The sequence below is a fragment of the Cervus elaphus genome, chromosome 1, assembly GCF_910594005.1.
Source record: "Cervus elaphus chromosome 1, mCerEla1.1, whole genome shotgun sequence".
NCBI lineage: Eukaryota > Metazoa > Chordata > Mammalia > Artiodactyla > Cervidae > Cervus > Cervus elaphus.
The window spans coordinates 92,234,771-92,248,402 of NC_057815.1; the positions used below are offsets into that span (position 1 = coordinate 92,234,771).

Here is a 13,632-nt window from a genome sequence, read left to right on the forward strand (position 1 = left end):
CTTGATACCTCATGGAACAAACGCAAAGATTTTTCAAAACTTGCAATTAATTTCCTACCAAAACAGTGAATAACTTTGTGACTCAATAGAATGTGATTTGTGTCCTCATATTTATTTTTTGCCAGAGCGTGATTTCCCAGTTGTAGATCAGAACATGGTGACAAGACAGCGGGTCAAGCGTTCATGCCACTCACTGAAGACTCAAAGGGGAAAATACGTGTGTTCCTCACTCACGGGCAGATCCACGCATCTAGGTCCACTAGATAAACCAGCTAGTTTACCACCGAATCCTATTAGTTGTTTCCATATTAAGCTGGCTTAAAACTCCAAATCATTGGCTAAAGTCAATTTCCTTCTCCCATACAGTAACATGGCCTAGTTTATCCATGTGCAGATACCTGGAATAGGATATGAGCTTTCTAGTTACTTTCAGTAACTGTGTAAAATGATTTGTTATAATTTATCTATAGAGTGAAATCATTAAAATTGATTTTAAAAAGTGGAGTAAATCAAAATTGATTTACAAAAATTGTAACATAAAGTACACTAATAAAAATGAATATTCAAAATGATGTTAAATAGATAATGCTAAATTAGGCTGGTCCTACAGAGTAGCAGCCTCTCAGACTGTAATATTTTATGAGCTATTCCCAAATTCTTTCTAACTCTTTTAGCCCTTCTTAGGTGTATCCAAAAGAATAATGAAGATTTTTTTTTTAAGGTGATGGGCCATGATTAAATTATTATATGACAACATATTTCATTCAAATGTTTTTCTCCATTATTTTGCATTACATTGTGTTTTTTCTTTTACTAAATAATCAGTCATATTTATTACTTTTGTATATCTAAAGTCTTTGATTTTCAACTGTCTTAAGACCTGTGTTGAAAATGTAAAGAATTTTTCTGAAAAAAAAAAAATACAGATCAAAACCATTTTTCCCAAATTATACTTGTTTAGATATTGTTTACTGTGGATCCAGTGAATTGTCAACTAGACAAGCTGAGTCACAATTAAAGTCACTTGTAAAAATTTGTAACTAAACTATGACAACAATGATTAACCAACAGAAATTTAATACTTTATTCTCTTTGCTGTATTTATTCATCTATATGAGAGACAACAGCTATTAATGAAAGGATTACACAACATATCTGATATTGTTAGGTCCAAACTCCTGAAGTACTCAGCAAATGCCTGAAACTTTCTCTTACCTGTGGATTGGCAAAAGCAGCTTTTGATATACTCTGGATGTAATTAACTTAAACTGCTTATATCTACCTACTCAAGTGCTGATCAAACCACAAGAGAGTCTCCAAGGGGAATACACTCCAATTATGATCTGATTCAAAATAGCAACATGATTCACTCAATGATAAAGAAAACAGTCTTGGAATAATTCATGACCTAGTAATATTTGTTGAATAAATAAAGTCTTTCAGCCTCTGATTTATAATAATGCTTTATATTTGCATTTCCCTAATAACCAGTGGTTTTATGTACTTTTTCATACTGACCTGTTGTCCATTTGTGTGTCTTCCTTGGAGAAGATTCTGTTCAAGTGGTTTGCAAACATTTTCTCCCACTCTGTAGGAGGCCTCCTTACTCTGTTGATTGTTTTCTTTGCTGTATATACTTTTAATGCGATGTATTCACAGTTATCCAATTTTTCTTTTGTGCCTGTGCTTGTGATGTGATATCTATTAAATTATCACTAATCTAATGTCAAGAGGATTTTCCTTTATATTTCTTCTGAGAGTTTTATAGTGTCATGTATTATGTTTAATCTTTAAGTTGACTTTTGTTCTTGGTTTAAGATGAGGGTTGAGTTTTGTTGTTTTGCATGTGGATATCCTGTTTTGCCAATGGCAGCTTGTTGAAGTGATTGTCCTTTTCCCACTGTCTTCTGTTGACACCCTTGTTGAAGATCAGCTGATTACATATACGTGAACTGATCTGTGGGCTCCTTATTCTGCTCCATTGGTCTACATGTCTGTTTTTATGCCCTTACTGTACGGTTCAAGTACTGTGGCTTTGTAATACATTTTTGAAACCAAGATGCGTGATGACACCAGCTTTGTACCTTTGCACAAGATTTCTTTGGATATTTGAAATCTTCTTTGGCATCACATAAAATTTAGAATCTTTTTTCTATTTTAAAAAATACCAATTTTATTTGATAAGCATTGCATTAAATTTTTTGTTGCCTTGGGTAGCATAGAAATTTTATCAAATGCAAATCAAATGCAATTGCATATCACCTCACACCTGTTAGGTTATTATTAAAGAAGAGAAAACCTATAAACATGACAATCAGAGAACACAAAGAATAAGATGATCAATGGTTGCCAGAGGTTTGGGAGCAGGAGGATAAAGAGACAGAGCACAGAGGACTTTTAGGGCATTGAAAACAATTCTATATAAGAATATGATTATGGATTCATGTCATTATATGTATTCTTGAAACTCATATGCCATACAGCCCCAAGAATGAAGTCTAATGTAAATAATGGACTTTGAGTGATTATGATGTGTCAACGTGGGCTTATCATATGTAAAAAATATAGCACTTTGATGGAGAATATTAATAAGGGGCATGCATGTAAAATATCTATACCTCCCTCTTAATTTTGCTGTGAACCTATTACTTCTTTTTATAGTCATTAAAAAATTGAATGGAAATTATACATCAGGCAGAAGAAAATTCTCATTAATATCCTCCAAAATACTTCCTGAAATAAAGCATAGAAACAGCAGTAAACAAGCTGCAATATAGAAAGTAGTGAAAGATGAATAGGTGATAATTTGACAAAATAATATCACAAAATTACTCTATTAATCCCACAATAAGTATCTCTGAAATGTTAGGACCCTTTAAAACATTGTCATATTATTGGAATCAATGCTTTTTCTCCAAGCACAAGAGTCACATGAAAAGGTACAGAACTAGAACAAATAATTTCACAATTTGTATGGAAATACAAAAAACCTCGAATAGCCAAAGTAATCTTGACAAAGAGATATGGAACTGGAGGAATCCACCTGCCTGACTTCAGACTCTATTACAAAGCCACAGTCATCAAGACAGTATGGTACTGGCACAAAGACAGAAATATAGATCAATGAAACAATAGAAAGCCCAGAGATAAATCCATGAACCTATGGACACCTTATCTTTGACAAGGAGGCAAGAATATACAATGGAAAAAAGACAACCTCTTTAACAAGTGGTGCTCGGAAAACTGGTCAACCACTTGTAAAAGAATGAAACTAGAACACTTTCTAACACCATACACAAAAATAAACACAAAATGGATTAAAGATCTAAATGTAAGACCAGAAACTATAAAACTCCTAGAGGAGAACATAGGCAAAACACTCTCCGACATGAATCACAACAGGATCCTCTATGATCCACCTCCCAGAATATTGGAAATAAGAGCAAAAATAAACAAATGGGACATAATGAAACTTAAAAGCTTTTGCACTACAAGGGAAACTATAAGTAGGGTGAAAATACAGCTCTCAGATTGGGAGAAAATAATAGCAAATGAAGCAACAGACAAAGGATTAATCTCAAAAATATACAAGCAACTCTTGAAGCTCAATTCCAGAAAAATAAATGATCCAAGCAAAAAATGGGCCAAAGAACTAAACAGACATTTCTCCAAAGAAGACATACAGATGGCTAACAAACACATGAAAAGATGCTCAACATCACTCATTATCAGAGAAATGCAGATCAAAACCACAATGAGGTACCACTACATGTCAGTCAGGACGGCTGCTATCCAAAAGTCTACAAGCAATAAATGCTGGAGAGAGTGTGGAGAAAAAGGAACCCCCTTACACTGTTGGTGGGAATGCACACTAGTACAGCCCCTATGGAGAACAGCATGGAGATTTCTTAAAAAACTGGAAATAGAACTGCCATATGACCCAGCAATCCCACTTCTGGGCATACACACCGAGGAAACCAGATCTGAAAGAGACACGTGCATGCCAATGTTCACTGCAGCACTGTTTATAATAGCCAGGACATGGAAGCAACCTAGATGCCCATCAGCAGATGAATGGATAAGGAAGCTGTGGTACATATACACCATGGAATATTACTCAGTCATTACAAAGAATTCATTTGAATCAGTTCTAATGAGATGGATGATACTGGGGCCCATTATACAGAATGAAGTAAGCCAGAAAGATAAAGAACATTACAGCACACTAACACATATACATGGAATTTAGAAAGATGGTAATGATAGCCCTATATGCAAAACAGAAAAAGAGACACAGAAGTACAGAACAGACTTTTGGACTCTGTGGGAGAAGGCGAGGGTGGGATGTTTTGAGAGAACAGCATGTATATTATCTATAGTGAAACAGATCACCAGCCCAGGTTGGATGCATGAGAAAAGTGCTCGGGCCTGGTGCACTGGGAAGACTCAGAGGAATCGGGTGGAGAGGGAGGTGGGAGCGGGGATCGGGATGGGGAATACATGTAACTCCATGGCTGATTCATGTCAATGTATGACAAAACCCACTGCAATGTTGTGAAGTAATTAGCCTCCAACTAATAAAAATAAATGAAAAAAAAAGAAAGAAAAGGAAGGTATTAACATGAACTATGACACTGAAATCTACCAATTTACTGTGTGCGAATTAAATGCTTATATGCATTTAAATAAGTTGTAGAAGACTCTTGAGAGCCCCTTGGACAGCAAGGAGATTAAACCAGTCAATCCTAAAGGAAAGCAGCCCTGAATATTCATTGGAAGGACTGATTCTGAAGCTGAAGCTCCAATACTTTGGCCACCAGATTTAGTTTTAATAGGACTACCTCCTTAAATACAGAGTCTAAGGTAAAAGTCTTTCCCTAAAATGAGATTACATTACAAGTTATTACATTCAGTTGTTGGCTAAATTAATCATGTTAAAATACCATGTCAACTAAAGTGGTTTATTTTACAGTTTATTTTTTGTTACATTCTTTATCATGTTTTCATATTTTAAAATCCACAGGTATGAATAAATGTAGCTCTTTCAATATTGAAATGTTATTGTGGAAAGTATACAACTACATACTAGTTTTGTTACGAGGTACTTAAAGTGCCTTTTTACATTCACAATTGTAAAAATGGAAGCAAGTAAGCACACATAGCAAGACTTTTGCCTTTATGTTGTACATCATCTGGTTCTTGTAAATACACCAGGGTTTATCTTGACACAAGAATGGAGGCTTTATATTTGGTTCTATTTCCAATATGTACATTAAAATTCAACATTGGAACCAGAATCTTGTGCTTTTCTCCATTCAAGAGCCAGACACAATACTTCCAAACAATGTAGGGGTAAAATTCTAAACAAAAAGGGTGGACTCAATAGATGCAATAGTTAATTAATGGTTTTCAAGAGTACTCCCTGGCTATCTACAGATTTGCATCTTGCGTGACATTTTTGCATAGAGGCTTGACTAATGAAAGTTCGTTTTTCTTTACTTCCCTGGGGGACCTGATCTGTACTGGGCATTGTGATTCTCCTGTCTAAGGACTAGGGCCATGGCACAGGTCTCAGTGTGAAGGTCTTCAGAGACTTCAAGGACTTGTATAAGCCAGTTAGCAGACTTCATGCAAAAGCCTCACGAGCAGGTCTAGGCAGATCACTCTGCTCAGGTAGGTAAAATCAAATACCTTATTTATTTCAAATTCCAGAAGAGGAGAGCAAGGATACTAGAAACTTCATCAGTTCAAGTTAAACTCAGAACTGATGATGTCTGGTCCATACTCTTGCCGAGTCGCTCATGTCTCTGCCCACTGATTACTAAGTGGAAGTGCTGGTGATACATGTAAATACAATGATTTTTAAAACCCTATTGATAGAATGTGGAGAAGGAAATGGCAACCTACTCCAATATTCTTGTCTGGAGAACCCCATGGACAGAGAAGCCTGGTGGTCTACAGTCCCTGGGATCAGAGAGTTGGACACAACTGAATAACCAACCCCTATTGATACATTAAACTCTGAGCATTTGTACAGAATAATGAATAGTCCTTTAAATAAGTATATTTTACTTTTAACTATAAGGGAATGTTTTCTGCCATAGAACTGGTGAAATTAGTGAATATTTTAGAGGACACATTACACTAGATAAGAAACTTAAATGTCTTTGAAATATAAGATTCTCTCCTTATACAATTCTCTCCTACATAAAAATGTTCTCCTTTTAAAAAGCTGATTACACACATTCAGAATAGACAATAATTGTTGTTAATGTTTTTTTTTGTTGTTGTTAAATTAAGAATAGACTTATTATATATGTTATCTCTCAGGGAAACATGCACTGAGTTACTATACGTATAGCAAACAAATACTTTGATTAGAGTGAGTGTTGCCCCTATGTTTTCCATCAAGAACTTACTTATGCATCTATTTTAGATGCAGTGTTAGAAGGCAAGAAATAAGGGACAGTTGTTGCAACACCATTGGATCAGCTCATCAAACGTAGAGTTGATGCATGGAATAGATATCCTTAGGCGCTTCCCAAGTGGTGCAGTGGTGATGAATCTGCCTGCCAACACAGCGGATGCAGGCTAGGTATTCATAAGAGAAACGATCAACAACAACAAAAACATCACAGATTTAAGACAGAATCAGGTTGAGGGAGAGTACATTGGGCTTTTGTTGTTGTTGTTGCTAAATATATAGTTAGATATCATGTGTCCCAGTGTTTTATATATGCAAAATTATAATTCACTTGCTATTTCTAGCTCAACTACGAAAACTCTCAGTAAGGTAGAATGAGTTACTGGAACTGAAATAAAAAACTGCATTTAAAAAATCGTTCAAAACATGTTCATATCAATAATTTCTGGTACAAATTATTTTGCTTTCATTGTCACAAGGCTTTGTGCTAAATAACACACATATGTACACTGTCTCATTTAATCTATCCCACACCAGACTATAAATACTTGGAAAATCATATGGCTATTAGTAAAGTGTTCCCCTGGTAGCTCAGATGGTAAAGAGTCCGCCTGCAATGCAGGAGATCTGGGTGCAGGTTGACGTATGGAATAGATATCTTAGGCACTTCCCAAGTGGCGCAGTGGTAATGAATCTGCCTGCCGACACAGCGGAGAAGGGAAAGGCTACTCACTCCAGTATTCTTGCCTGGAGAATCACTTAGAGAGACGATCCTGGCAGGCTACAGTCCATGGGGTTGCAAAGAGTTGGTCATGACGGAGTGACTTCTACTTTTTCATTAGTTAGTGCACTAACTGCTAACCACCAACTAAACAAACAAAAAAACCACACCCAAAACATCATAAGAGCATACCACTGATAAATATCCCCTAAAGGCTCTTGGGCTTCTCTGGTGGCTCGCTGGAAAAGAATCCACCTGCGATGCAGGAGACTCAGGATATACAGGTTCTGTGCCCTGGTTGGGAAGATCCCCTGGAGGCGGAAATGGCAACCTACTCCAGGATTCACACCAGGAAAGTTCCACAGACAGAGAAGCCTGGTGGGCTTCAGTCCATAGGTCACAAAGATCTGGACACAACTGAGAAACTGAATATACATGCGTGCACGCATGCGTGCACACACACACACATACACACACACACACACACACACACACACACACACGAGGCTCTTTGAGTAACTGAATCTCACTGAGCCTAAATTATCTCATCAGACATAGAAATAATTAGTGATATACACATTCTGGGACACTCCTGCCGAACAAAGAAATCATTATTCAAAGTGCCTCTGTATGTGCTGGGTGTGGACTACAGTATTATTAAATAATGTTAGACTCTATGATTTCTGTATAGAAGCAAATAAACCAATCAACCTTTAACAAATCAAAACTATACATTATGTACTTAAAAAATAATAACGGGCCTTAAGTTATTTAAAGGAAAAGCATATAGCTTTTCTTTAAATAGGAAAAGAAAGAAAGGATTGCCAGAACAAAATAAAAAGTCTGAGCTCCTAAAAGACAGAGACTAGACAAGAGTAATTTACTTTACAAAAGAAAGGAAATGTGATTTTCAAAAAGCAGATTCAGAATGTCTGAATGATACTAAGAATGAACAGTAGCACAGTGTAAATTTGCTTGTGGGCAGCTGCATCTGAGGCGTATTGTAATTATTGTTAAGGAAAAAACAGGCTATTGAATACATTTTCCACAGAAATACTAAAATAACCAGTATGATGACAATGTATGAGAGGGTGTGAGGGTCTGTAGCAGCTAAGAAAAAAATAACTAGATGTCACTCAAGCTCATCAACTTCTTATAGGTACCTCTCTTTTATTCCAAGAAACACAAACACACAGAGAGGCATGATGTGTACATAAATAAATACCTACACATATATAGATGTGGTACATTTTCATGTGTGCTAAGTCACTTCAGTCATGTCTGACTCTCTGCAACTCTATGGACTGTAAACTGCCAGGCTCCTCTGTCCACGGATTCTCAGGCGAGATTACTGGAGTGCCATTTGCTTCTCCAACATACGTATACATGCAGCATATTTGCATGAGATATTAATATAATGTACATATGCATGTAAATATAAATGCATCTCATCATGCAATTTATGTATGTTTATCCAATATAAACAATATCCTATAGTACATAAACACATTAATTACTTGCTCAAACAGTTCTAAGATCCTGAAATGGAACTCTGGAAAATTTGTATTGCTGAATTTGATGAAAAGATGGAGAGAAAAGACGATTAAGAAAGTTCTGAAACTTTCAAGTGTTTGTCAACAGAAGTGAACTGATTTTAAGTGAAACACTTAACAATATGGCAAGTAACAAAAACAGAAACCGTTTTACAGTCTCTTAATCACTTTCCATTTTCCCCACTAAGCAGAAATCAGCCAAATACATGGCTCCAGGGAATCGCACTCAAGTGACTGAATTCATTCTAATGGAAATCTCAGATCTCGCAGAACTCCAGATTCCTTTTTTTTGTGTGTTCCTGGTCAGCTATGGACTGACCCTGGCAGGGAACCTGGGAATCGTCATCCTCACCAGCGTGGACTCTCAGCTCCAAACCCCCATGTACTTTTTCCTCAAGCACTTGGCTATCATCAATTTGGGCAATTCCTCTGTCATTGCCCCTAAGATGTTGGTAAACTTCTTGATTACAAAGAAAACCATATCTTACTATGCATGTGCAGCCCAGCTAGGTGGATTCCTAGCTTTTGTTGTGGCTGAGATTTTCCTGCTGGCTGCCATGGCCCATGACCGCTATGTGGCTGTTTGCAACCCCCTGCTCTCTCTGGTGGTGGTTTGTCCACGGCTCTGCCTCCTCCTGGTGGCCCTTATTTACATCTACAGTCTGACCACAGCACTGACGGTCTCCTCCTGTGTGTTTTCTGTGTCTTACTGTTCGTCCAATGAGATCAGCCACTTTTACTGTGACAATGTCCCTTTGTTAGCATTGTCCTGTTCTGATACCTACATTCCAGAAATAGCAGCATTTGCCTTTTCGGGGACCAATTTGTTTTTCTCTTTGATTATTGTTCTAACATCCTACTTCAACATCATCCTTGCCATTTTGAGGATACGCTCTTCAGAAGGTCGACAAAAAGCTTTTTCCACCTGTGCTTCTCACATGGTGGCTGTCACTGTGTTCTACGGGACTCTTCTCTTCATGTATTTGCAACCAAGGACCAACCACTCATTAGATACTGATAAGATGGCCTCGGTCTTCTACACCCTGGTGATTCCAATGCTGAACCCCCTCATTTACAGCCTAAAGAACAAGGACGTGAAGGATGCATTGAAGAGATTCCTGGATAACCCATGTCAGTCATTCAGATTAATGCAAATTTAAAACTACAGCTATCTTCATTTAAGAATTAAATCCTGCTAAGTGAAGAGGTTGTAAATTGTTAAAACATTCCATTAATATCAATAGAGAAATCTTAATCCTTTTCATTCCAAATTCAAGTACCCAATTTTCCATAATTCAAAAGGCATTAACTGTTCAAAGAAAACACACTAATATAAGTAATACACAATGGGAAGACCCCCAGGGATGGGATAGGGAGGGAGGTGGGAGGGGGGATCGGGATGGGGAACACATGTAAATCCATGGCTGATTCATGTCAATGCATGGCAAAAACCACTACAATATTGTAAAGTAATTAGCCTCCAACTAATAAAAATAAATGAAAAAAAAAAAGAAAATATGTTAGAAAATAATTTATGGTTTTTGAACAAGAAAGAATAACCTGATAGTAAGGTGGCTTTATATTGGAATCAATTTTTGGATGGTTGTTAAGAGTCAGATCATCTTCTTTGCCACAGGTATGTTGACATTTTGTTTGATTACTAAAAGTTTTATTATTTTTCGCAGCATTTTCCCTATTAAATTATCAACCTTTTTGAACTCATTGATATCTTGCATCTAACCAAATATATATCACAAAAAATAAAGCTTTCAGGCATAAAGATACCTAATAAAAAATATACTTTTTCAAAAAAATAATTTGTTGAAACAAATAGGCAAGCATTTCAACCAAGCGCCAGTTTTCAAGGAACCAAGATAGAAAAAGGAATTTGTCTGCCAGCTCTCATTTTTATTAGTCAACGCTTACCCTGTGGGACCTTATCACCTGTAATCCCAAGTTATGCTTACTTGAGTGCCCAAGTGGTTCCAAAACATTCATGCCCAAACCATTATAACAAAACCTTGTTGGTGGTTAGGGGAGACAGGAAACACAAGATATGAAGTCATGAAGCAAGGTCTGAGAATACCTGTGAAAGTTAGAAGTGAGGAAAGAACAACTACAGGGTCTCTCATTCTGTAGCTGCAGCATAACTAATTATTAAGAGCTGCATAAATATGCATGCACAAATCTAGTATCTCGGTACTGTAAATTCATTTTTAGTGCCTCCTTTCAGCTACCAAAGTTTAATTTACATGACATCATGAAAAGCTGTTAGAGGTATTGTTGTTGTTATTGTTTAGTAGCAAAGTCATATTTGACTCTATTGCGATCCCATAGACTGTAGTCTCCCAGTATCTTCTGCCCATGGGATTTTCCAGGCAAAAATACTGGAGTGCCCTGCCATTTTCTTTCTACAGGGGATATTTCCAATTCAGGGACTGAACCCAAGCATCCTGCATTGGCTGGTGGATTCTTACCACTGAGCCAGCAGGGCTACAGTTCAGTTCAGTTCAGTCACTCAGTCATGTCGGACTCTTTGTGACCCAATGGAGTGCAGCGCACCAGGCTTCCCTGTCCATCACCAACTCCCGGAGTTTATTCAAACCCATGTCCATTGAGTCGGTGATGCCACCGAACAATCTCATCCTCTGTCGTTCCCTTCTCCTCCTGCCTCCAATCCCTCCCAGCATCAGGGTCTTTTCCAATGAGTTAACTCTTCACATGAGGTGGCCAAAGTACTGGAGTTTCAGCTTCAACATCAGTCCTTCCAGTGAACACCCAGGACTGATCTCCTTTAGGATGGACTGGTTGGATCTCCTTGCAGTTCAAGGGACTCTCAAGAGTCTTCTCCAACACCACAGTTCAAAAGAATCAACTCTTCGGCGCTTAGCTTTCTTCACAGTCCAACTCTCACATCCATACATGACCACTGGAAAAACCATAACCTTGACTAGATGCACCTTTGTTGGCAAAGTAATGTCTCTGCTTTTTAATATGCTATCTAGGTTGGTTATAACTTTCCTTCCAAGATGTCAGCGTCTTTTAATTTCATGGCTGCAATCACCATCTGCAGTGATTTTGGAGCCCAAAAAATTAAAGTGAGACACTGTTTCCACTGTTTCCCCATCTATTTCCCATGAAATGATGGGACCAGATACCATGATCTTAGTTTTCTGAATGTTGAGCTTTAAGCCAACTTTTTCACTCTCTTCTTTCACTTTCATCAAGAGGCTTTTTAGTTCCTCTTCACTTTCTGCCATAAGGCTGGTGTCATCTGCATATCTGAGGTTATTGATATTTCTCCCAGCAATCTTGATTCCTGCTTGTGCTTCTTCCAGCCCAGCGTTTCTCATGATGTACTCTGCATATAAGTTAAATAAGCAGGGTGACAATATACAGCCTTGATGGACTCCTTTTCCTATTTGAAACCAGTCTATTGTTCCATGTCCAGTTCTAACTGTTGCTTCCTGACCTGCATACAGTTTCCTCAAGAGACAGGTCAGGTGGTATGGTATTCCTATCTCTTTCAGAATTTTCCACAGTTTATTGTGATCCACACAGTGGAAGGCTTTGGCATAGTCAATAAAGCAGAAATAGATGTCTTTCTGGAACTCTCTTGCTTTTTTGATGATCTAGTGGATGTTGCCAATTTGATCTCTGGTTCCTCTGCCTTCTCTAAACAAGCTTGCACATCTGGAAGTTCACAGTTCACCTGTTGCTGAAGCCTGGCTTGGAGAATTTGAGCATTACTTTACTAGGGTGTGAGATGAGTGCAATTGTGCGGTAGTTTGAGCATCTTTGGCATTGCCTTTCTTAGGGATTGGAATGAAAACTGACCTTTTCCAGTCCTGTGGCCACTGCTGAGTTTTCCAAATTTGCTGGCATATTGAGTGCAGCACTTTCACAGCATCATATTTCAGGATTTGAAATAGTTCAACTGGAATTCCATCACATCCACTGTCTTTGTTCGTAGCGATGCTTCCTAAGGGCCACTTGACTTCACATTCCAGGATGTCTGGCTCTAGCTGAGTGATCACACCATCGTGGTTATCTGGGTCATGAAGATCTTTTTTTGTACAGTTCTTCTGTGTATTCTTGCCACCTCTTCTTAATACCTCCTGTTTCAGTTAGGTCCATACCATTTCTGTCATTTATAGAGTCCATCTTTGCATGAAATGTTCCCTTGGTACCTATAATTTTCTTGAAGAGATCTCTAGTCTTTCCCATTCTGTTGTTTTCCTCTATTTCTTTGCATTGATCGCTGAGGAAGGCTTTCTTATCTCTCCTGGCTATTCTTTGGAACTCTGCTTTCAAATGGGAATATCTTTCCTTTTCTCCTTTGCTTTTTGCTTCTCTTCTTTTCACAGCTATTTGTAAGGCCTCCTCAGACAACCATTTTGCCTTTTTGCATTTCTTTTCCATGGGGATGGTCTTGATCCCTGTCTCCTGTACAATGTCACAAACCTCTGTCCATAGTTCATCAGGCACTCTATCAGATCTAGTCCCTTAAATCTATTTCTTACTTCCACTGTATAGTCATAAGGGATTTGATTTAGGTCATACCTGAATGGTCTAGTGGTTTTCCCTACTTTCTTCAGTTTAAGTCTGAATTTGGCAATAAGGTGTTCATGATCTGAGCCACAGTCGGCTCCTGGTCTTGTTTTTGCTGACTGTATAGAGCTTCTCCATCTTTGGCTGCAAAGACTATAATCAATCTGATTTCGGTGTTGACCATCTGGTGATGTCCCTGTGTAGAGTCTTCTTTTGTGTTGTTATACATATACATATGTATATAACCAATCACAAAAATATATAAATATCTTAAATTCACTCATATCAATTTTAAAACTACTTAACAATTATACATATGTACATATATAATATGTATATGGGGCTTCCCTGTTGGCTTAGACGGTAAAGCGTCTGCCTGCAAT

At 37.7% G+C, this 13,632-nt stretch overlaps 1 protein-coding gene across 1 annotated transcript; it reads left to right on the forward strand.

Moving 5' to 3' along the window:
• The first annotated feature begins 8,904 nt into the window (after nucleotides 1-8,904).
• LOC122699860 (olfactory receptor 8J2-like) lies at nucleotides 8,905-9,858 on the forward strand. Its single transcript, XM_043912285.1, has one exon. The coding sequence runs from the start codon at nucleotides 8,905-8,907 to the stop codon at nucleotides 9,856-9,858; it is 954 nt and encodes a 317-aa protein (XP_043768220.1).
• The last annotated feature ends 3,774 nt before the right edge of the window (nucleotides 9,859-13,632 follow it).